The sequence below is a fragment of the Zea mays genome, chromosome 1 (assembly GCF_902167145.1).
Source record: "Zea mays cultivar B73 chromosome 1, Zm-B73-REFERENCE-NAM-5.0, whole genome shotgun sequence".
Classification (NCBI taxonomy): Eukaryota; Viridiplantae; Streptophyta; class Magnoliopsida; order Poales; family Poaceae; genus Zea; species Zea mays.
The window spans coordinates 55140713-55165228 of NC_050096.1; the positions used below are offsets into that span (position 1 = coordinate 55140713).

At 46.7% G+C, this 24516-nt stretch overlaps 3 protein-coding genes and 1 pseudogene across 6 annotated transcripts; 2 read left to right on the forward strand and 2 right to left on the reverse strand.

The window, feature by feature from the left end:
* LOC103644634 (uncharacterized) overlaps positions 1-1024 on the forward strand; it is a 28984-nt pseudogene extending 27960 nt beyond the window's left edge.
* Positions 1025-1856: 832 nt separating this feature from the next.
* On the reverse strand, positions 1857-3538 carry LOC109943621 (acid phosphatase 1). The gene is made up of 4 exons (XM_020547127.2): positions 3501-3538; positions 2877-3308; positions 2551-2757; positions 1857-2296 (listed from the first exon to the last, which is right to left on the reverse strand). The coding sequence occupies exons 2-4, from the start codon at positions 3260-3262 to the stop codon at positions 2119-2121; spliced, it is 771 nt and encodes a 256-aa protein (XP_020402716.1). The 5' UTR covers positions 3263-3308; positions 3501-3538; the 3' UTR covers positions 1857-2118.
* A 1759-nt stretch (positions 3539-5297) lies between these two features.
* Positions 5298-9989, reverse strand: LOC100273146 (uncharacterized). The gene is made up of 7 exons (NM_001147593.1): positions 9648-9989; positions 9469-9519; positions 8792-9013; positions 8292-8414; positions 7503-7679; positions 5932-6032; positions 5298-5728 (listed from the first exon to the last, which is right to left on the reverse strand). Exons 1-6 carry the CDS (start codon positions 9897-9899, stop codon positions 5946-5948), a joined length of 912 nt encoding a protein of 303 aa, NP_001141065.1. The 5' UTR covers positions 9900-9989; the 3' UTR covers positions 5298-5728; positions 5932-5945.
* Positions 9990-14516: 4527 nt separating this feature from the next.
* Positions 14517-20049, forward strand: LOC100382395 (putative leucine-rich repeat receptor-like protein kinase family protein). 4 transcript variants are annotated; one of them, XM_035959219.1, is made up of 3 exons: positions 14517-14998; positions 17271-18623; positions 19183-20049. In XM_035959219.1, the coding sequence occupies exons 2-3, from the start codon at positions 17348-17350 to the stop codon at positions 19812-19814; spliced, it is 1908 nt and encodes a 635-aa protein (XP_035815112.1). In that variant the 5' UTR covers positions 14517-14998; positions 17271-17347; the 3' UTR covers positions 19815-20049. The 4 variants fall into 4 exon arrangements, with proteins under 4 accessions (XP_035815112.1, NP_001168611.1, XP_035815115.1 ...); NM_001175140.1 differs by having other exon boundaries at positions 14633-14704; positions 19183-19996; XM_035959222.1 differs by lacking the exon at positions 14517-14998 and adding an exon at positions 15054-16250.
* Positions 20050-24516: the final 4467 nt, after the last annotated feature.

Below are 24516 nucleotides of genomic sequence, written 5' to 3' on the forward strand. Positions count from 1 at the left end.
GTGGCGCACCGGACAGTCCGGTGCGCCAGACCAGGGGTGCCTTCGGTTGCCCCTTTGCTCCTTTGTTGAATCCAAAACTTGGTCTTTTTATTGGCTGAGTGTGAACCTTTTACACCTGTATAATCTATACACTTGGGCAAACTAGTTAGTCCAAAGATTTTTGTTGGGCAATTCAACCACCAAAATTATTTAGGAACTAGGTGTAAGCCTAATTCCCTTTCAGATACCTGCAGAGTAAAACAGGCACTGCTAGTATAGTAGTAGCTATCATTCTTCACTAACCTCATAGTCAAGCTCCTCTCTGCAGATTATTCAGATAACACAATATTTATCACTCAATTGGTAACCATCGGTGTATAACATACTATTTACCAAAACAAGAACCAACGTCGCCGGTATGGGGCCGGTGAGGCCGGGGTTGGACTTGAGCACGATCTTCTCGAGCGAGGATGACAACGTGATCAGCGCGAGCGGCAGCTCGACGGGGGCCTGGGCGGTGACGAAGCAGATGGAGAGCGTCCGGAGGTGCGGCAGGCCGCGCAGCGAGGCGGGGCCAAGCCTAGCCCCGGGCCTATAGGGCGGGGTGGCGACGTCGGGCCCAGGTGGAGGCGAGTGGCGTGGAGCACGCACGCGTCGTCAGGCGCGAGCTCACACTACAGGCCCGGCCACGGCGTGTCGGTGCAGGGCCGCGGGTGGAGCTGCGGCCACGCCGGGTCGCCGAGGAGGTCCGCCATCACCCGGAAGATGGCCACAGCTCCGCCCCCCGGTAGCTCTGGCGTCAACGCGTGCAGGGCGGGGTGGCAACATCGGGGCCCAGGTGGAGGCGGGTGGCGCGGAGCACGCGCGCGTCGTCGGGTGCGAGCTCGCACTGTAGGCCCGGCCACGGCGTGTCGGTGCAGGGCCGCGGGTGGAGCTGCGTTCACGCCGGGTCGCCGAGGAGGTCCGCCGTCACCCGAAAGATGGCCGTCAGCTCCGCCCTCGGCAGCTCCGGCACCGACGCGTCCCCTTTGGGGATTGCGGGTGACGGGGATCGCAGCTGGGAGGGTGAGGAGGGCGCGATGGGGAGCGAAGTAGAGAGGGGATGTCGGGGGTGGAGGAAGAACCGTGCACCATGAACGCCTACACTGTAGTATTAAGTAGTAGTAGAGATAGTAATGACAATTCAGTAATTACTAATCAGTGTCTAGACCGAGAGTAAATCTATGTCGATATGCATTGTGAAAAAATAAGTGCATGATATTTAGCCTAGAACCCTCGTAAATTTATAGAACCTGAGGTTTTTTCCTAATCCAATCTAAAATTAACTGCTTAGGGCCTGTTTAGGTGTAACATATTGTTTTTTCAGTTGTAAACCTCCTCTGCTTGTAATCTAATGTGTAAAAGAATATGTATGTTTGTTTGCTTGTAGAATTATATAATATATGTTATTTTATATAGATTATTAGTGTGTTTGGTTTGGCTTTTGATTTTGGCTCAGGGTCTGTTTGGTTGAGCTATAAGCCGTGGAAAAAGTTGTTGTGGAGTGTGAGCTGTTAAAAAGCTAAAAACTGTTTGGTGTAAACCACTATAAGCCGTTAAAAGTTATTCGATATATGTTTTTAGAGTTCTATCCAAAAGCTACTAAAAGCATGTCCAGGGGTGCTTTCAATTTTGCACTGCGAGAAAGTTCGCTTTTAGAAAAAGCTGCTTTCTTGATCCGGACATTTGGTTTGACTTTTGACTTTTAAGGGGCAAAAGTCAATGTCAAACCAAACGCACCCTCAGTAAGCAAGCAACTTTTTTTCTAAAAGTCGGCTTTCCTACATTACAAAATGAAAAGCACTTCTGAATCTGTTTTTATGTCTTTCTGAATAGAATTGTGCAAATATATATAAGAATTTTTAACGGATTCCACCAGATAGTTTGTAGCTATTTTATATATGATCTCGATGGGTTCGAGCCTGTCAATACTCTTCTTCCTCTTCCTTTATATATGCTTTACGGCCTGTGCTTATTCTGCATTGGCCATCCGTAATCCGTTTACAGATCACTTTGACGTTTGCCCTAGGTAAGTAGTAGTCCGTATTCTCATGCTTAATTTTACGAGGAAATCAATCAGGCACCCGGTCTATGTCCGCTTCAGGGGACAAAGTACATGGGGTTGGGTATCTTGAACACGCGGTCGCCGGCGCAGTCGCCCTGCAGGTCGCTCCACTGGTCCCCGACGTTGCCGCGGATCCTGTAGCCTTCGTCCACGAGCTGCTTCCTGACCGCCGACTTGAAGATCGACGAGCTCTGCCCTCGGTACTCCGGAGTCCTGCGGGGGGGCAGGCAGCCATGACACGTCAGAATGCAATTTCATAACCTGGGTGACGACGTTTCTGATGGCGATCTGAGAGATCGTGATCGTGACTGGAGGACCCGTCCAGCCTTTTCCTTTTGTCAGTGAATCTGAATGTTCAGCCGTCCACGTCACTGAGCACTACATGTTCTAACGCTCGGCTAGTACGTACTGTCTGTACTAAAGATAGACCGAGTGGTGGAAGCTGAATGTATGTGTGCAGTGTGCACCTCATGATGAGCCTCTCGTACCCGGAGAAGCCTTGCGCTTCCAGGTTGGCCGCCGTGCACGAGCCCAGCGTCTCCTCGTCCCTCCCGGAGAGGAGGAAGACCTTGAAGCCCTTGTCCAGCAGCGTCGTGAACAGCCCGAGCACCGGATGTATCCCCGGGCACGCCTCCCTGCTCGCCCAAGCCCGGAACGCCAGCGGGTCGTACGCACTGGAAGAGACGAGACGCCCAGAACCACAGGTGAGGAACAACATGGAGAGAGGAGAGCTATATAGCTAGCAGTGGTGGATCGATCGAGGTCGCAGCCATGCCGACATGCGGACGCGTACCCGAACTGCTTGGCCTCGTAGTAGAGCAGGTTGGAGAGGCAGGTATCGTCGATGTCGAAGACCCAGGCGTCGAGGCCGTCGGCGTCGGCGGCCACCCCGTCGGCGTAGGCGCGCGCCTGCTCTGCCACGCCGGCCACGTCCCGCTGGTACTGGCCCCGGGTCATGTACCCGCTGACGTACCCGACGCACTGCGGGGGCACCGTGCGCCACCCGCGGGCGTTGTTGGCCTCCACCATGACGCGCCAGCTGAGGCACCCGGCGTCGTCGGACGCCTGGCCCGGCCAGAGACACTGCCTCGCGACGACGGCGGCGGCGCTGAGGAACAGGTGCGGCAGCAGGGCGAGGAGCGCGAGCCGCCGCCACGGGGCGATGCGGACCGTCAGCATGTCTATCGATCGATCAGGTTTTAATTCACAGACGTACCCGCGCCCACTGCAAGCATTGTTCGTAAACTGGCAGTGAGACACAAGGCTAGATATATATTACATGCTTGCTTGCCAACGTTTTTTCTCTGATGCGCGAACAGACTGTAAGATTCATTTCATATCACCATCGGTTGCAGGACCAATGTAATAGAGGCGGGGGAGAGAAGAAGTCCTACCTGAGATAGAACTAGGACTATACCTGTATGTGTATGTGCCAATGCGGCCGCCAAGAACAGAGACGATGTCAAGGGTAACTCTCAGCGCATGGGTTTTATAGTGTGAGTTCGATCAGGACGGTGGCATGAGTCACCGCCCAACGCGCAAGCAAGCGTCACCTCGCCGCCCACTGCGAAAGCGAGCTGCTAATGCGAAAAGGCATGATTACGCCATGGAATTAGCGGGAGGCCGGAAGACATTCCCCGAATGCGACCGGATTCAGGATTAGGTCGTTTCTCTGAGTCAGCCCACGGCCGCCTCAGGATGATGGCCCCCCATTTGCACCGCCACCGCCAGCGCCCCAGGTGCGCGCCACGTGGACCCAACCGCGCCGCCGCCGCGGTCGTGCGATGGCGACCATGGCAACCACCGGCGGACTCCTTTCACGCCGGTAGAGGGGTAGTAGTAAGGCAACTGTGGCCTGCGCTGCCAATCAACAGGCGCAACGGGGCAATGGCAAAATGTTCTGGTAGAGGTTGAGGGCAAGTTTGGCAACAATGTTTATACATATTGTAAACTATGATATTAAACAAAAGCTATTCATGCCATTAAAATATTAGGTTAGAGTGGAGTTTATATTACTCTGAAAATACCATAGTATTTAGAATATTATGGTTTCCAGGAACGCAACTAAACACCTCATGTCATAAAATACTACAGTACTATCCAAAATCCTAGTATTGCATAGAAACTGTAAAATTACTTTACTCCTAAACAGGCCCTGAAAATTGACCCTCCTAGAAACGGCACGGCATGAACAATGCAAGAACTTGAGGGGAACCTTTTGGAGAAGTTCATATGAAACAATTTGATTCACATGAGCGAGCGAGCGCGCGAGAAAGAAGAAAAAAAAACATAAAAAGTTACAAAATGGTGCCTGCAGACTCGGGCAGAGAAAGCGAGGTTGACTACTTTCCGCTTTGCTTTTCCATAAATTCGCCTCTTGGTTGCGCCAGAACGAACAAGTCAATGCTGAAATGAGTTGCCATACTCTACAGCCTATCTTGTATTGCTCTATAGCGTATCTTATATATTGAATTGGAGTATTGGACCAGTGTGCATGAGTCAACGCCGACCTGATCGTGGTCGATGCTTATATATATACATACTAAAGCGGCAAGAAAGGCGCCACCTCAGAGAGGTCCGATTGTTATTGGACGGTGTTAGCACTTGGCGATGGTAACAGGGGAGGCTCCGTAGCCACTCACCATCAGTGGTGGACGGGTAAAGGGTAGAAGAAACCTCAGAGCATGGTCCACCGATCCCAACTAGTGAACGAATCATATTCTTCGGGACGCAGGCCAACAGCCAACTGTAATGGAATAACGGAAATGCAGCACCTGCCTGCCGATACCGTTAGTGGAGTCATATGTCACTTGTTCAGAATGCAGCTAAGGAGCTTTTCCACACTCAGGTGCGGACCTACGTAGACAGACAAGGGTCCACGCTCGGGCTCATTTCTATGTTGCAAGCAGCAGAGTCAGATTTTCACCATGATGTTACCGCTCAGCTCAACTTTCTACGTTGCAAGCAGCAGAGTCAGATTTTCACCATCATGTTCCCGCTCAGCTCAACTTTCTACGTTGCAAACAGCAGAGTCAGATTTTCACCATCATGTTCCCGCTCAGCTCAACTTTCTACGTTGCAAGCAGCAGAGTCAGATTTTCACCATGATGTTCCCCGCTCAGCTCAACTTAGACGTTGTTTGGAGGCACGCAGTGTTGGAAGAGCAAGCCACGGTAATGGCACGTTTCAAATTTCGAATGGTATATAACAGTTTAGAGAACAACTGAATTGCTTTCTAGGTCTGAACATCGGTGTGAAGTGCTAAAAATGTTACAAAAGTTGCACGCAGCACCAGCCTTGATAGCCAGAAGCCTGGGAGAATAAGTCATAATTCAAACATACAAAATTTGGACCTTGTATGCACGCACGACATGCTATCCCTATGTATGACTACATGTATCAATACCTTCATCCAAACATTCTTACATAGAGGAGGTGGTGTATCCAGCTCCCCACCCTCGACGAGGCAAGACAACATGCCTAGTCGAACAGAGCACTAACTCATTTTTTTTTACTAAATTCGTATGTGGTACACCTCTGAATGCAGTAGGCAACAGTGCAAACCCCAAGCAGTAGGCATTCTGTCCTGGCAAGTAGGCTTAGTGGCTGGTGAACAAGCCCAGCGAGCCATTTCTGTTATTTGACCTGCAATAAGTGTACAGTCCTCAAGAACCTCATTTACTTTTTCACACATCAACCTAAACATATTTCTTTTAATCATTGTATTTCTTTTATTAAGAGGCGTCATTGGTATTGCCACCATGTAAGTGCATAGTTCAATTTCAGTCAGAAAACCAAGAATATTCCAACAGAAGAAAAAGGGGAAGGTGCAGGGAACAAAACACAACCTGCTGCTTTCACGCTATACAAGGGCGATAGATTTGAAGCCGCCTTCATTAATTTGTGTGGCAATAGAACTGTCACCCGTCTTGATTATCTTGCCATTTTCCTGGGAGTAACCAATCAGAAGAACTATCAGAAACAGGATGAACCCTTCATTATTGAAAGTCAGAAAGAACCCAAATACTTAAACCAATGCTCCCAGATTCTAACGCTCGCTTGGGAAATTAAGGAACTACAAAGACACCAACGTAAAAGGGCCTCTAGCGTAATGGTTAATGCTTCCGAGTAGCACATCCAGATCCCGGGTTCGATCTCCCTCAGGGGCGAATTTCAGGCTTGGTTAAAAATATCCCCTCGTTGTGCCCCGTCCGCTCTCGGGGATCGATATCCTGCGCGCCATCCTACGGCTGGGCCGTTGCACAGTGGGCAGTTGATCGACGCGTTAGTGATGGGGAGCCAGGGTTTGGGGGTTTTCTCGATCGGGACTATGTTTTCGGTCTCTTCTTAATATAATACTGGAAGGACGGTCTTTCCTTCCCCGGCCGAGTTTTTTTTTACAAAGACACCAACAAGGTTACTGTGGAGGTCATATGAGTGAACTCGTCAAATGTTCCCTGTTAAAATTTGTTTCGAGTTACATCCTTCCTTAGCTTTGTTTTGGACAAGTCCTTTTTTCCATCTGGTTTAACGAAGAGAAATATTAACATCTTTATGAAGTAACTGCATTCCTTGTGTGATATAATGTACAAGACTAAGTGCCAGTGTTAATTGGTCACAAGGCAAGGGGGGTGTTAACGAACATCCAAATTTAGTGAGATGGCATGGGACATCTAGTAATTTTATTTAAGAAGCGTGTGATGTATGAAACATCAAACAAAAAAGAACAGCGGAAGTAGAAGCTCTTCACCACCTTATCCCTAACTAACATTGCACAGATAGCAAAATAGAGACCACAAGTGCATCCTTTTTGTATGGAACTGCTACATCTGCTATATAATGATGCACAAATCGATGTAACGACCAAATAGTCATAAATTTGCAAGAAATGTCCTAGGAAGAACAAACATACAGGAACAGATACATTAAATACACCTAAACAGATATATTAAATCTGAAGTGTAAACATATTCATACTGAAGTGCATGGAATATTCGTTGGCATATATAAAAACTCAACCTGCGGGAGGTAAGACAGCCCCCGGGCATTATATTAAGAAGACCTTCTCACGCAGGTCGAGAAAACCTCCGAACCTCTGCCCTATCATACACAGCGACACCGTATCCCATGTGAGAAACGACGGCGACCGGAACCGGGCCTTAGACCTGTGCTTTGGCGTGGGGCAGACGAGAGGATTTTTTTTTTAACCACAGCCTGAAATTCGCTCCCACGGGGAGTAGAACCCAGGACCTGAGGAGTGCTATTCAAACCACCTAACCAACTTGGCTAGAGGCCCTTTAGCTCGTTGGCATATAAATCAAGACGCATACCTGATACCTCCCTAGGAAGAGGACACAAGGGATAAACAACTAAAGTGAACATATATTAGACATCTCTAAACAAACATGTTGCGGCTTACCATGATGTGAACGTAACTGGGCTTAATGAGATCCAAAAGACGTTGGTAATGTGTAATCATCAGAACAGAGTTTTGGGGTGTCAACAGCCCATTCACTGCATTAGCAACATCTTCAAGTGCATCAACATCTAACCCTGAATCTATCTCGTCAAGAAGGGCTAAATCTGCTCCAATGACCTAAATTAATAAACAAACACCCTGAATCAGAGATGGAAGTCTATTGATGAAGTGCACAGATAGATAGACAAGACAAATTCTGAAGCCTAGTAAAAATGTCTACAAAACTACTAATGCGTGGAAACTTCATCAAGCACATGTGCACAACATACCTAACAAGCCACAAAAACAACAATATATGCTCAAATAAGGGAACACATAACTGTTTCCAAAGATGATTCTCATAGCGAAAAGAAAGGCCTAGTGAATAAAATACAAACATGACAAAATGTAATCATGGTACCAAATATGCAGTTCATGTAACACGCATAGCTTCTAAAAATGAATGTCTGCAGACAAATTTTCCATGAATTTCAGGCAGAAAAAAACCCAACTCAATACTCATAACAGAAAAAACTGCATGCAAGGTTGTGAGCCAAGAAATACACTTCCCTACAGTCCTATATAATTAACCCTGAGATGTTTTAAAACATCATGCCTGTAGTAGGATATTTTCTAAAAAACGCACAGCTTGTCTTAGTTCACAGCCACTGATATTCATTGGCAGATAAACCAAAATGCCATGCAAATTCATGGTGATATCAAGACAGAAAAGGTGATCAAGAATCTTACTGAAAGCTGCAATATCTCATTACGCTTCCTTTCACCACCGCTAAAACCTTCATTCACATTGCGATCAAGGAACTTTGGGTCCATCTTCAAGGCATCAACTTTGGGCGATACAACTGAGTAAAACTGCGAGAGAAACCAAAGATGTTTCAAAATCAATGCCACTACAACTCAGAATCAATAAATATGATAAAAACAGATCGTCTAGAAAATGCTTACAAAGTTATGTATTACTAGACATTCGAAAACAAAAAAACATAAAGAAGAGAGAACCATAATGCTACCGTCAATATGGCAAGGAAAGCTCCATTTGGAACCAATAATGAAATGAACCAAAACAAAACAACTACTGGCTACGCTCATCCCTTTCCTGCCTATTATACGATACATCAGTACTAAAGATCATTATGTTGTATAATAATTATATTAAAACAGTTTAAAATTATAATTATCTCTTGTGAAAATTGACAGTGTATCTTGGCGCATATAATTGTGAAGTTTACCTCAAGGGGCCCCAATGCTGGTAGACCACTCCTTTCTCTGCGAGCATTCACAGCCATGAGCAGAAAATCGAAATTGCTGACTCCAGGAATCTCAATAGGTGCTTGGAAACTCATGAAAAGGCCTGCTAGAGATCTGTCCTCTGGCTCCATGTCAACCAGGTCCTCACCCTTGAAGAGAATGGTACCACCAGTTACCTCATAATGAGGATGGCCAACGAGAACCTGCAAGGCAAAGGTGAAAAATTCAGTTTAATGAGCAGGTACCAGAGCAAAGACCAAAGAGCACGGTCTTTTACAATTTGTATTTAGGCCATATCCTTGCTTATAAACTTTATTAGAAAGGTATGCAGGGCTAGCTTACTGAACTAACAGGATGGTGTTAGTACTGTTTTACTACACGTGTAAGCCCATCCTGCCTAGTGCAGCAATTTTTACCAAAGCAAAATTTTACTGCAATAGCAATACAGCAGTAGGGTAGGCCTACGGTTGGTGGCTAACATAGAGAAAACTAGGATGAACAAAAGCTCCTTACTAATATGGTTCCAAATATAACAAAAGCTCCTTACTGACATGTTATATTCTTTCATGCCCGAAGACAATTGTCCTATTTTTCAATCGACTGATATGGTTCCAAATATAACATGAAAAAATATGTGCATCCAACAGAAGTTCCTTACTTTTGTGAGGGTGCTCTTGCCGGAGCCGTTCTTCCCCATAATCGCATGAATCTATGACAGTCAAACACAGGCATAAAACTAGCATCAGTCGATCCCTTGCAGTCCCAATTAAGCAATATACGTACAACAAGCCGCCAATAAAATTGCAGCCGACGACTCCACGAGCTGCCCACACGAACCTCGCCCTCGCGGATGGTGAGGTCGACGCCGGCGAGGATCTGCTGCCCAGTCTCCTTCACGGATGCGGTGAGTCCGCGCACCTCGAGAAGCGTGCTGACAGAAGACTCAGCTGCCGCCGCCGCCGTGGGCGAGCGTCCCCGCGTCTGGAAGGAGATAGAAGGAGGAGGTGCGTGGCAGCGGCGGATGGGGCGGGACGATGAAGGAGAGAATAGGGGCGACGACGATGAGACGGCGGCGAGGGGCGGCGCCATGGGAGGAAGGCGAGGCAGGAGGCGCGTCTCCGTTCCGGATGCTTCCTACCTTCTTCGCTGGTCGCGGCGCGGATTCGGATGACGTTTGACGGCGGACGGGACGGGACGGCGGCTGGGACGACACTGGTAGGCTATTTTGTCGAAGCCACTCGGTGAATTAGTGTGCTCGAGTGCCGTTTTGTGGGCCTGATTTTCACATTCAAAATATGATACGGCGTAGGCCGGCCCATGTCGAGCCACACATACACGCGCGCCCTTTTAAATTGTAGTTCCATTTTTATTAAAATTTCACGTTTAGATTTATAGTAATTAAAATCATTTTTTGACCCTAGAGTCGGTGGCGGCATGACCTATAGCTTCTACTCCAACTTTGATGCCATAACCTATGGTGGTAAGATCGTTGCCACAAATCTTAGTACTGAGGTCCAACACCTATCTAGATACTTCTTTTCCCTGTCCTACGCCTGTCCACGCCCATCCTCCATTTTTTTCTCTCTCTTTCTATCTTACTATCCCCAATCCTTCCAACATTTATTGGTCTATTGATTCCATATTGGAAGTTTGAACATTTTTTTAGATATTCGAGAGCAGGTATCTCCCTCTCCTTCTCAATTTATATGCATTGATTTAGTCTATGTTAGTTGTATTTTGCATCCCTAGTAAGTTATCTATATAGGTTATTTACATTTACAAACGCATATTTAGTTTCTGCTCTTGATTTGTATGCGACATGTCGATGCATATGTTTTATGATTAAGTTATAATGATAGGTTTTATGTTTAGATTCAAATGTAGATTAAACCTGGTTGTTATCCATAAATTTTATTTTGTTGTTTTCTAGTTTATGTTATTTGTTTATATTAAATGTTTAGATTATGGTATTTGATGAAGTGACTTGTTTTTCTTATAACCCTGTATTTAAAATAGATATGGGACACGTGGAGGGAAAAGAAGTGACGAAAACAGGGTCAATCTAGAGATTCATACCCGGACGCCTCTTAAGAATGTACCTATCCATTTTGAGCTACTGATACCTAACTGTAACCCCATCTATATCTATACTACTATATTAAAAGTTTAGCGTTAGCGTTCATACCCTCCCTCCCCCCGCGCGCCCCCTATCGGTCGCGTCCACACGGTTGGTCCACACAGGTCCTTCCATGCCCCACTCGAACCCCGTCTGACTCTAACCATGTGCGCGCCTTCCTTCCATGCCCCCTCCCAAGCCATCGTCTCTAACAACATTGTGCGCTCTTTCCTTCCTCGCCACACGCGTTATTTTCCAACATCGATTGCACGCCGACGCGCCCAACCTCGCCCCAACGTCGATGCTCCTTCCATCCTCGTGATTCTAGGCTTCCAGCCCCCTCCCCCCTCCATGCCTCGAGTCTTGAATGTCGGGAGGTCCACCACCGACGGGAACCTCAGGACCGGCTGCAGCGGCACGACGGCGAGGTTGAGGAGGTCGGGGCGGGGGATGAGGTAGCCGAGGACGGGGGCAGTTGATGTTGATGCTAAATTCGGGCGAGAGACGCAATCACGACTCGTTCCGAGGCCAACCTTGAGTGGGATACGCAGTCACGGCTTGACCAAAGTCAACCCTGTGTGGGATATACAGTCACGACTCGTTCCAAGCAAACCCCGAGCGGGAGACGCAGTCACGGCTCTCCCACGAGACCAGAACCAGACACGGCTCGCCCCAGTCCAACCCTCCAGACAAGCAGCGCATGTTCCCGTGCCTGTGTGGCTGTGTGCCTGTGTGCACCGGGCAGGCTGATCGCTGCCGCTGCACTGCAGACGGAGAAAGCGACCTCTCGGGCGGCGCTGGCCGCTGGGCACTGGGCAGGCAGCAACGACGACGGACGGAATACAAGCTTCGTGGTGCGGCTACTACTGTAGCTTGGCAGTACCGCAGTAGTATGGCATCCGCTCTTCGTGCATCGCCTCGTTTCGTGTGCTTTGTCAGCATCAGCAATGGCTACGCCTACGGACGTCAGGATATCTTCAGTACCGCGCGCGGGTGCTCTTGCAGCGTTTCAACGCGCGCAAAGATTGGCCGGCCGGGCCCGGGAGCCCGGAGGCCATCTCTTCTCTGACGATGCAAGCCTTTGGCCCTTTGCATCTTTTGTTCTCTTTTCTGAACCAGCTGCCTCATTTCTCGCAGGGCTGAACATGCGTGTATTGCCAATGCCATTTGGCATGGCACGGCAACGGAGGTAGTACGCGTGTAGTGTCACTGCGTCAGTGTCTGATTGCGATGGGCCGTAGGACCAACATGGCGTCGGATTCCGGACAAGCTCGGATGAGGAATGCAAGATCGCGCAAGTACCAATACCAGGTCCGCGTCACCAATCCGACACATGGTTACAATTCGGATTCAGGACAGAAAATACAATACAACTACTACCGCTGGCGCTGATGGACGCTGCTAGTTCTTGGCCGGTCTAGTCAGGGGGTTTTTAGCTTCTGGCTTGTGGGGAGCACATTTGCAGACACGCGAGCTATGGATCAATATTGCTGTCGTTTAGTTCACAAAATATAACGTAAATGGTAATAATAATTTACATTTCATACAGGTGATAAAGTTTAAAGAGACCGATATTTCGTTCGATACATCAATTCAGCTGAGCCAACACACCGTTGCTCCAGCAGTCCAGCTGCATGAAAAGAAGTTTGATGCCATTGCAAAGCTGCGATGCATGGGGCATGATGCCATCATTATTGGTCTCCTCTGCCCTCCCACAATTGCCGCTGGTCGCTGGACCTCCACCATGCGTTAATGCGTACCATCGGCTTGGTCTGGATTGGTTCGGTGCCCTTTCACACTCCTGCTCTTTTCTCCCTGCGCCTTTAGCCCTTTCTCTTTTCTAATGACGATGCGTTTCTTCAAAAAAAAAAAAAAATCTTAGCCAGTAAGAAACCCACAAAACCTGAACCTCAGTTTGTTCACACCGAAAATCTGTAAGAGCTTTAGAGAGGCCATTGTTCGATGCATCGGCAGTCCTACTTCCGTCGTGGTCTTGTTAGCCGTTGATCACGAGAGTTTAAGGAAGTTAATACCTATAGTGCTATTTTTGGATATCAATATTGGAGGACGTGAAATTAAACTGGATTCAATTGCAAATCAGTCATGATATTAAAATGAGTTGTAATTTTAATTTTATTGTTTGAATGTCACTTAATTGTAGTTTGAAATTGTGTGGTCTGTTTCCACTCAATATAAGAGGAGTGATGCTCCGTATTGTGAGGGAGTGTTTCTATTTATAGTCCAATTATAGAGAATTATGTTTCTGATTCCAAATCTCAATTCCATGTGCAATCAAACAATAATTCTGTAAATCTGATTCCAATTCCTAATTTCGTGTTCCAATATCTACATCCAAACAAGATATATATGCTAGTTCCTCTGTTCTATATTAGGTTATTCTCAATTGTTGTTTTATGTAGTTTCATGCATATTTAGGGGACAGTTTGGTTTGTTGCCTCACTCGTCACAATTGCCACGCCTAGGGTTAGGCAAGTTTAATCTAAGTTAAGCATGTGTTTGGTTTGAAGCCACAGTTGTGACAAGATTTTTCTCCTGCTACGTGTATCCCACTAGTTAATGACTTGTAAAAGTATGACAAGATTCCCTTAGGTGTGGCAAATTATGGCGCATAATTTGAGCATCTAAACTTAGGCATGTTAGGCAAGTGTAGTATAAAAATGTGTGGTAATTTTTGACACCTTAGGGCTAGTTTGGGAACACCATTTTTACAAGGGATTTTCATTTTCCTAAGGGAATTAGTTTATTTTCCCTCGTGAAAATAGAAATCCCTTAGAAAATAAGGTTCCCAAGCTAGCTCTTAGGTATAGAACCAAACAAGCCCTTAATAGTGTCACATCAGTATTTTAGATATCACGAATAACATAACATTTAGTTTAGGCCTTATTTGGATACTCTAGTACTCACCTCAATACAAGTGTTTTAGGGTGAATACTAGAGCACCCACACAAGCCCTTAAGAGGAATGGGTTCCATGAGAGTGGGGGATGAAACCATATCAACCCATTTTCAAGGTTTAGGTTTTAGGGTAGCCAACAAAATCATCTTAGGGTGGCCTATTATTGGGAATAGATATTGACCTCAAGCACAATATAAATCACTTTCAATTGAGGTTTTATAAGGTCTCCAAGATAGCTACCCCGTTCTTTTATCTTAAGGCTATGAAAGTTTGTCCTAAATTAATATTTTAAAACTTTGATCAATAATATCTATAATAATTATTTTAAAATTACGAAAATTATATATTGTGCTTGATGTTTTAATAATAAATCTAATAATTTTATTTTTATTTATTAAATATTTATGAATGTTTTGTTATTAACAGTTAAAGTTGAAAATATTTGACTTAGGATATAACTTCATGACCTTAAAGACAGGGAATGGATGGATGGAGTAACATTAGCTAGTATTTATAACCGCTAAATATAATTTTATTAGTTGCTAACTCGCAAACGGGCCTTTACATCCGGTGAAAACTAAAAAAAAAAGTGGAAAACGGGTGAGTTTGATCGGCGGGGCCCGCACGAGCCGGTGGCAGAACGGTAAGGAGAGCCGTCGGCCGTCGCCATGGGCAACGAGATGAGCGTGGCGCACCCAACAGTCGTGGCGCCGGTTGGCAGGCCCAGGCTCCGCTCCTCGTTTTAAAAACGCTCCCCATGGTGAGTCTCTCTCAGCAGCAGCACTCAGCACACAGAGTCCGCCTACGCCGCGGCTCCGGCGCCCGCATCCGTCTCAGGAGTCCCTTCTCCCCGCGGGTGGAGGTACTGCGCCGCTCTTCCTCCCCCCTGCCACTGAAGCCTTCTTTTCGTCTCTCTCTATTACTTGTGCTCATCTGATCATTTCTATGCGTGTCTAGAGAGAGAGAGAGAGAGAGAGAGTTCTCGAATTGTGATCACCCCCCCCCCCCCCCTCCTCCTCGCTGCATTGCATTATGGTTCGATGCGGATGTATCGCTGGGTCTGCACTGCAATCAGAACGGGCGTTTCTCCACTACCTGAAGAGCTTCAGTTACTGAAGTACTGAACTCGGCCCTGAACGCATTTATGTCCGGTTAGGTGCGGTCCACTGTACCCGTCTCACTATTTGTGGCCCATTTGTGAGCTCTCAATTTTGGTAGGTTTTGTTTGTGTATACTCCGTCAATAAGTTATGGTTACCCGACTGACTTGTTTGGAAGCTGCAAGTAAACGTAGCCAACAAAATTTTCTTGCTGCAATCTTTTTTTCTTGCCAGGCTCAGAGAAAAGTTTTCCCTGGTTCACTTTTTTTTCTTATGTTTTGGTACATATGGGTCGCTAATAATCATCGTCAGACATGCGAGGTTTAGGTTCCACGAGTTTTACAGCTGTTGCAGCTCACCCACGTTGTTCCACCTTTTCAGTTTACTTGTCACAGGCAAAGTTTTGTATTGTACTTTCTAGCACTCACAATAACTGAAACAGAGGTTAGTAACTCGCAATCTCTCATGCGTGATGCCTGTTTTGATCAGTGATCAGTTGTTCGGGACTGGAAAGCTGCTAAGGCTCTCTTAAAATGAACTAGAGCTAATAGCTAGCTGCTAAAATTAGCTGGAGATATTCAAGCACCACAGCTAATAGTTCAGTTATTAGCTGCTTTTTAGTTAGAGACATCCAAACATCTTCAACTAAAAGTCCAACTAACTATTAGCTACAATCTCAACTACCCATTAGTTCATTAGCCAACTAAAATCAGCCACTATTTGTTAGCTAGCTAATTTTACTAGGATTTTTTAGCCAGCTGCAGACCCTTAGTCGTGAGCCCCTCGCAAATCATGCCTTTAGCATTGGGTTCTGGAGGACTGACTGCCCAGTACTTGATTGCTCTTTGGAATTAAAAAAATGTGATCCTTTTAGGTCGTCGAAATTAAACAACTGGACACTAACCAAGATCTTGTAGTCAGTAAACAATCCTGCAAAGTTGAAAACCCGTACGTCCAGCAGTATCATGTACAGTTTACCCCGGCTAATCTCCTGCAAAAAAAAATTACCTTTTTCACTGCCCTACCATCCCCTAGTTCACTTACTTTACTAAGGCTGGAGGTTCCGGCTCCTTTTGGCCAAAAGCGCAATTCGGAATTGCCTTTGTTTGCCCCCACTTTCCTTTCACCTTTTTAGTGGTATTCTCTTAATAAGTAGCTTTTCTGTAGTGGCCACTGGCCACTGCCTTACTCGTGCTGCTCTACTGTATGGGAGGCTCTACTATGCCCCTATGGGTATGGGGCTATGGGCATGAGCTGCCAAGTTTTTTCTTTATCCAACACGCTGATGGAGTTGATTATTACTTGGCCGGTATGATTGGTCCAAAACTGCAATCATTTGATCCTTGTCCTGCGAGCTTAAGCATGTTGTTTTCTGCGGCTAACTTAGCAGCACTCTCTGGCTAGAGTTTAGACTATGTTCACGGGGCCTACTTTATTGTTTCGTTCAAGCAACTCTTGAACCATGTGATTTGCTCGTTTCTAGGGGACCACTTAATTTTATTTTATTTTTTGTTTAGACATGCTTGTGGTAATCATAATTTGGTGTTCCATTCAAGAAAGCTATTCATGATGTGATATGCTCTCTTTGAGGCAAGGGTTGTGCTTTAGCTCCTGTCTCATATTGTCTCCTCTTTATATGCTTTTATGGATGCCTTTCGGCTTTAGATGTTGGCCCTACCATTTTAACAATTTTTGGCCTTTAAATTTCATTGCTTTCTTACCGCAACTTCTAGCCGTTCTTTGGAAATAGAATCCTTGTGTTGACTAGCTATGTTTTTTTTTATTCCCATGATTTAACATTGCTTCGAGGTAAGGGAGAAGAATCACTTTAGTAGTTTAGTGGATGGGAAGTGTTGGTAAAGTGATTCTCTGCTAGACTGTCAGGGCCCTCTAAAAGGGCGATCAAGCAGGCTTCATAGTGTGTAGTTCACACCAAGTAATTTGGTGGTATCACCACGTTTCCACCACTATTTTATTTCTTTATGAAACAGCATTCCGGACTAGTTTGGAACAGATAGCTTCTTATAATTCTCAGATGAAATTGTCCCTTAGAAAGAACATTGCTATTTTTTATGGCATGAATTAGTTCAAATAAGATTTTGGTGGCCTGAGGCCTCTTGTGGTGGGGTAAGTGCTTCCTCACTGTGACTTCTGCAGATGACGGCCACATGTGCTTGGCTGCTTGCAAATAAGCAAATGGCACTGTGCTTTCTGCTGGGCTGAACACACCATATTTCTTCAGAAGCATGATTAGTTGAATACTGAGTTACTTTTCATGTTGTACTTTCTGTTTCAAGGTTTAGTACTAACCTTTCCGTTTTCATTGCAGACATCTTGATCGTTTCTGAGATTAAACTGATGATGCTGATGCTCGTTTAGTTATCTTGGTTTGGAGATATATCAGATATGGGTGATCGGAATCATGGACGCTCTCTCCCTCTACTGCTCTATCTACATCTTTTGCTGCCAATACTTCCGTTTGCTATGGCAGATATAGCCTCCGAGAAGCAAGCACTCTTTGCTTTTGCCTCTGCAGTCTACCATGGCAACAAGCTGAATTGGAGCCAAAATATCCCAGTGTGCTCATGGCATGGTGTGACATGCTCACTGGATCGATCATGTATATTGGCCCTTAGGGTGCCAGGTGCTGGTTTGATTGGTACCATTCCTGCTGATACTCTTGGCAGGCTTGTGTCCCTCCAAGTTTTAAGCATGAGGTCTAACCGTTTGAGTGGAAGCCTTCCGTACGATGTTGTCTCACTTCCTTATTTACAAGCCATATTTGTTCAGCACAACGAATTGTCAGGAGACTTGCCTCCATTTCTCTCTCCAAACCTTAATACCCTTGATCTCTCTTACAACTCCTTTACAGGACAAATCCCATCAGGTTTGCAGAATCTTACCAAATTGTCTGTCTTGAATTTAGCAGAAAATTCCCTGTCCGGGCCGATTCCGGATCTCAAACTTCCTAGCCTAAGACAGCTAAATCTGAGCAACAATGAACTGAATGGTTCGATTCCTCCCTTTTTCCAAATCTTCTCAAATAGTTCCTTCCTAGGGAACTCTGGATTGTGTGGACCGCCGCTAACTGAATGTTCTTTTCTATCTTCACCAACACCGTCGCAAGTGCCTTCACCACCAAAATTACCAAATCATGAGAAGAAGGCTGGCAATGGCTTGGTAATCGTGGCTGTTGCTGGGAGCTTTGTCATATTTCTGCTAGCTGCTGTGATGTTCACTATGTGCATTTCAAAGAGGAAGGAGAAGAAAGACGAAGCGGGTTACAACGGTAAGGTTACTGATGGTGGAAGGGTTGAGAAGCGCAAAGAGGATCTCAGCAGCGGCGTCCAAATGGCGCATAAGAACAAGTTAGTTTTCTTGGAGGGATGCAGTTACAACTTTGACTTGGAGGACTTGCTGAGAGCTTCTGCTGAAGTTCTCGGGAAAGGGAGCTATGGAACTGCCTACAAGGCTATACTCGAGGATGGCTCTACTGTGGTAGTCAAGAGGCTAAAGGATGTCGTGGCAGGGAAGAAAGAATTTGAGCAGCAGATGGAGCTCATAGGGAGGGTAGGTAAACATGCAAACATCGCGCCTATTCGTGCTTACTACTACTCGAAGGATGAGAAGCTTGTTGTTTATGAGTATATTGGTAGAGGCAGCTTCTCAGCTCTGTTGCATGGTATGCTAATGACCTTCACCGTTGCATGTTCATTACTTATTTACAAGTCTATTCTACTGTGCAAACCGTACCTGATGACTCCCTAGAATATCAATGCTTATTAACCATTGTGTCTAGAATATATGGTAATGATACAAGTGCATTTTTTCATAAACCTATGCTTTGATAATTTTACTCAGTAGTGGTAAGTTTGGCTTGTCAATAATTCATCCCTCGTAGGGAGTGTGCCTAACAACTATTTTGAGTTAATATCATGAAACAAGTCCATGCTTGCCTAGCAAGGACAAATTACATGTCAGAGGAATGACATCCTTGTCAAGTAGCAAGTGTATAATCATGATTCAGGTGACTGTTAGTTTACCTGCAGAGTTACATAATTGCTTTTTGCCTATGTGTACATGTTTTTCTTCTCTGTTGGATTTATTCTCAGAGGTTCCTTCTATTGAGTGCGTAATGTGGCTCCTTGCATCATCCATTCCTGCTTCCGATATATCGTACAGCAATATTTATGTAATACTCCTACATCGATAGTATTTCTCACCAAGTGATCACAAAACAGGTATCAAGGGCGTGTGTGAGAAGACCCCATTAGATTGGAACACAAGGATGAAGATTATACTCGGAACAGCACGCGGCCTCGAGCACATCCATTCAGAAGGCGGCTCCAGGCTCGCACACGGCAACATCAAGTCAACCAACGTTCTGCTCGACGGAGACCACAACCCTTACGTCTCAGACTACGGGCTGAGCTCGTTGACGAGCCTTCCGATCACCACTTCCCGAGCTGTCGCTGGCTACCGAGCTCAGGAGACCTTCGAATCGAGGAAGTTCACCCACAAGTCCGACGTGTACGGTTTCGGCGTCCTCCTCATGGAGACGCTGACGGGCAAGGCCCCGCTTCAGTCACAGGGTCAGGACGACGCCGTCGACCTACCGAGGTGGGTGCATTCGGTGGTCCGCGAGGAGTGGACCGCTGAGGTGTTTGACGTCCAGCTGATGAAGTATCCCAACATAGAAGACGAGCTGGTCCAGATGCTCCGTATCGCCATGGCGTGCACGGCGTGGTCTCCCGACCGGCGTCCGACGATGGCGCAGGTGGTTAGGATGGTGGAGGAGCTCCGGCACTCTGCTTCCGGGAGTCGCGCTCTCTCCGTTGGCAGTCCCAAGGAATCCAGTCCTCTGTCAGCCTGAATTGTGGTTCTGATTCAGAATTCGTGTATCCATGACATCGATGATCGATGGTATCCTGCATGTGGTTCACGGTGCACACGTTGTCTGCCTCGTCAGATACTTCGTACTGCTGTAACTTTGGTTCAATGGAATGCTTAAGAAACAAGGTCGGAATAGGCGAATAGCTATTTTCGTCTTTCACCTATTGATTTTGTCCTTGCATACAAAAAAAAGAATAGACGTTTCAGTTCCTAGACTTTTGCTTTGAGTTTATCCTTGCTCCTCAGCCTCCATCTCCATGGCACTGGCACTAGCATGAGCAGAATGTCGAACTGGGAGGCTGGGACCTGCGCGGGTGAAAGTGAAAATAGCTGGGACATGGGGGTGCACAGCAGCACAGGGTCGATGTCCAGCCGAAAGCAGCGGACGAGTGCACCAGTGCAGGCAATGGGTAATGGACGAAACAGCAGTGACCTGTGGCTGCCACGTAAGACGAGGGATCAGGTTGAGCCCAAAAAAATTCTAAGGTCTAAAACGACCACTTTCATGTAGTTCATAGATAAAATTGAGCTCAGAAATGAAGTTTGGGGATTAAAACTGAATCTAAAAGTAAATTATAGACATTACTATATAGCTCGTGCTAACACTACGATCCCAAAGAGGGTGAGGTGGTGTCGATGACGTTGATGGCAGCGAGTGATTTTGAGTGGCAAGTTGGCAACGGTGCAAGGAGAAAGAATGATGGCGGCGGCAGCACAAGTGATGAGGAGGGGCGTCGGGGTTATAAGGGCAGCGGAGTCGGAGAGGGATGAAATATGATACAAATAATATTGTACATTGAATTTAGATAAGAAAGAGAGCTGATGTTATACAACGATATGAACTCGATATGAATGAAAGGAAAATGTGCTCTTGGACCATTTCTATAATGTTTTGGTGATTAAATGCCCAACACGTTTGATTAAGTACTAATGTGCTAAATAAATGAGAAGTGCAAATCAAAGGACAAGGTATGTCTCTAGACCTAGTGAATTGCTTTTCAGTACTAACATGTTTGTCCAAGTGCTAGAAACAGTGCAGAGAAAACAGAAAAGAATTTGGAAAAGACTTGGCTGTGAACAGTCAAGTATCTGCTCGGGCCTGGCACACCGGACTGTCCGGTGGTGCACCGGACAGTGTCCGGTGCGCCAGGCTGGTCAACGGCGAAGTAGCCGGTCTCGGGAATCGACGGAGTTGTACGACTATAATTCACCGGACTGTCCGGTGAGTCATCCGCGACGAACTCGCCGCTCTCGGGAAATGGAAAAGGCGATGAAAGGATCACGATGCCCAAGAGGGGGGGGGGGTGAATTGGGCTTTTCTAAAAATAAACACTAATTAAAACCTAAGCAAGAGCTAAACAAAAGCCCAACTTCACCCCAACAACTAGCACTAAAATAATAATACTAGAAATACAGCAATGCTAAGACAATACTTCAAATACTTGCTAAACAAATACACAATGTAAAATGCTTGAATTAAGTGCGGAATGTAAAGCAAGGTTTAGAAGACTCCTCCAATTTTTCCCGAGGTATCGAAGAGTCGGCACTCTCCACTAGTCCTCGTTGGAGCACCCGCGCAAGGGTATCGCTCTCCCTTGGTCCTCGCAAGAACCAAGTGCTCACTACGAGATGATCCTTTGCCACTCCGGCGCGGTGGATCTCTCACAACCGCTTACAAACTTGAGTCGGGTCATCAACAAGATCTCCACGGTGATCACCGAGCTCCCAACGCCACCAAGCCGTCTAGGTGATGTCGATCACCAAGAGTAACAAGCCATAGACTTTCGCTTGACCAAGAGAAGCCTAATGCAAGTGGTGTGTGCTCTAGGTGGCTCTCGCTAGCGCTAATGAGGAACAAATGCGGGATTAAGATTCTCTAATCTCCTCACTAGGCTTTTGGTGCTTGCAATGCTCTACCAATGTGCTGGAATTAATGTGGGCAGCAAGACATTGAATATGGTGGGTGGAGGGGGTATAAATAGCCCTCACCCACCAACTAGCCATTACCAGCATTGTTCTGCGCATGGGCGCACCGGACAGTCTGGTGCGCCACCGGTGCGCCAACGGTCGACTCCAACGGCTAGTTCTGACAGCTAGTCATTGGGAAGATGGCACACCGGACAGTGAACAATCACTGTCCGGTGCACAAATTCCACTCGGGAACCTTGCGCTCTCGGGTTTCTGAGTTGGGAAAGCCTTCCCCTGGGCCAGCCTGGCCCCACCTGGCAGAGGGCGCACCGGACAGTCCGGTGCCCCAAGGCTAGAAACCCTATTTTCTATTTTCAGCTGTTTTTCAAAATCGGTTTTCGTTCTAACTTGTGAGTGAGTTCTAGAGTGACACCTAGCACTATATGTGAGTGTGAATAAGCACCAACACTACACTAGAACTCTCTTGGTCAAACTACTCATCGACAACCCCTCTTTATAGTACGGCTAAAACAGAATAAAAGACCTAACTAAATCACGAGTGTCCACAACTCCTTGACACTCGGACTACGTAGTCCTTCACCTTTTGTTTCGTTGTTTTAGCCGTCGCTTCGAGTTCTTATCTCCGGGATTGTTTTCACCGTTGTAGTACTTCTACCTGTAATGCGACCTAACTTACCATTTATCTCTGCAAAACACACGTTAGTCACATATAACATTACGTTGTCATTAATCACTAAAACCAACCAGGGGCCTAGATGCTTTCAATCTCCCCTTTTTTGGTGATTGATGACAACCCTACAAGATTTATGAGAGTAGTTTGTTTTGAAATTTCTGTCAATAGAGAAGATGGTTAGTTATACTCAGTAATCTTTGACAGAAGGACTGTGTACCATAATAATAAGAATGAGCGCATACACATCGTAAGTTTCTTGTTCATATAAAAGTGAAATCAAATCGATGAACAAGAACTAGAAGACTGGTGATAACATATAAGGTGAAAACATAATACACACACATCCAATAAAAGCATCGAGAGTATATATAGAGTTTGTGAGCCAAAAGCATCATACAAAAGTGGAGCTAGTACAGAGAGTAACAAGCACATATATTACATCAAAATGACTCTCTACTAACTCCCTAACTCCCCCTAGCTCTCACAACTCATATCTCTCCCCCTTTGGCGTCAAACACCAAAAGGGAACCCGAACCTACACATCAGAAGAGGGAGGAGGTGGCGGGGGCGCATCTGGTCGCGGTCGAGGTAGTAGAGCGAACACCAGCTGTGGGTCAGAGTCAGTCTCGGATCCAGGATCTGTTGTAGAAGCTGGAGCTGGTATCGACTCAGACGGAAGCTGCGCTGCAGGAGCTGCCGAAGCCGAAGAAGTCACAGACACCGCCAAAATAGCAGTGGTAACAGCAGAAGCTGGTGGCACTGGCAGCTGAGGGCTGACGGAGCTGATGACCGATGATGTGAAAACCAGGGTGACCGGCCGGAGCGGAGAGGAGGAAGGACCAACTGAAGGCAGAGGGGGTCCTGGCTGAATAGCTGGCACAACAGGAGCCTGAAGAGGTGGAGGCGGTGCTGACTGAACTGGGGGAATCGGTACACCAGTATGCTGAAGCATGAGAGTCATGAAAGCCCTGTTCTCAGCTCGGTCCTGGAGAAGCTGCTGTTGTAGAGTATCCTGCCTATCCTGAATCATCTGAAACATCGAGAGCATCCTCTCGGACATCTACTGCTGGACCGCTGCCAAGTGAGCCTGCTGCTGAGTGAGAGTCTGGAGGATCGCCGCAAGAGCAGGGTCAATGACAGGAGGGGCAGCACCACTGGAACTCCCAGCCTCATGATCATGAGTGCGTGGAGGCATAGGAGGCGGAGGCGGAGGTGGAACCCCAAAGTCGTCGTCATCATCATCATCATCATGGACTGCTGCATCCTGAGTCTCAAACTGGTGAAAAGTGGTATCCTCGGCCTGAGTATCAATCACTGGAGCAGGTGCCGGCACAGGATCCTCTGGAGCTAGACGGTACGACCCAAAGATGAGGCGAGAGGCCTCAAGAGTACCCTGGAACTGTGGGGGCCGAATCAGCTGAGCAAAGATGTGACACAGATAGTGAGCATAAGGCAGCTGTCGATGAGCACGGAGACCATCCAATACGGTGTCCTCGATCTCACAAATGAGAAAATCCACGACATCAAACTCTGAGTGAGAAACTAGGGCACCAAGGAGCCAAAGCTGAATATGAGTGGCAGCCTCCCTGTAACCCATCCATGGCAGAAGCGTCCGTCTCATGAGCTGATATAGAAACCTGGCCGCTGTGGTGAAATCTGCCGGAGAACGTCGCGACCCATCAGAGAAGGGCGGTCGGAACAAAGCCGCGACATGAGCTGTACCAGGAGCAACTCCGTCGTGAGGGCGACGAGGAGGGTCAGAGGTGCCATAACACATGCTGTGCAGACGAGTCGATGACTCGTTGAATCCAAACAACTAACGAATCTGACTGGCATGAATGGTAACATCCTCTCGCTCAAATCGAAATCTCATCCAGTGGTGATCAGGGTCGATCTATACAGTAGCATAGAAAACTCGGACCCATTCCTCAACATATCTGCCGCTGGTGGTCAAAAGAGTAAGAAGTCCAGGCAGATAGGAGAGGTGAACCTCAGAGTCGGCACCGGCTGCTAGCAGGAAGGCAGGGAGATCCAAGAACCGGTGCGCTTGCAGAGCAATCTGAGCTGACAACTGTGCTTT

Coding starts and splice junctions, on each gene's coding strand:
- LOC109943621 (XM_020547127.2), bottom strand. CDS start 3,262: ATGCTGACGGTCCGCATCGCCCCGTGGCGGCGGCTCGCGCTCCTCGCC. Junction 2,758..2,876: donor TACGAGGCCAAGCAGTTCGG/GTACGCGTCCGC, acceptor CGTCTCTTCCAG/TGCGTACGACCCGCTGGCGT. Junction 2,297..2,550: donor TACGAGAGGCTCATCATGAG/GTGCACACTGCA, acceptor GCCCCCCCGCAG/GACTCCGGAGTACCGAGGGC.
- LOC100273146 (NM_001147593.1), bottom strand. CDS start 9,899: ATGGCGCCGCCCCTCGCCGCCGTCTCATCGTCGTCGCCCCTATTCTCT. Junction 9,520..9,647: donor TCACCATCCGCGAGGGCGAG/GTTCGTGTGGGC, acceptor TGACTGTCATAG/ATTCATGCGATTATGGGGAA. Junction 9,014..9,468: donor GCAAGAGCACCCTCACAAAA/GTAAGGAACTTC, acceptor TTTGCCTTGCAG/GTTCTCGTTGGCCATCCTCA.
- LOC100382395 (XM_035959219.1), top strand. CDS start 17,348: ATGGGTGATCGGAATCATGGACGCTCTCTCCCTCTACTGCTCTATCTA. Junction 18,624..19,182: donor CTTCTCAGCTCTGTTGCATG/GTATGCTAATGA, acceptor ATCACAAAACAG/GTATCAAGGGCGTGTGTGAG.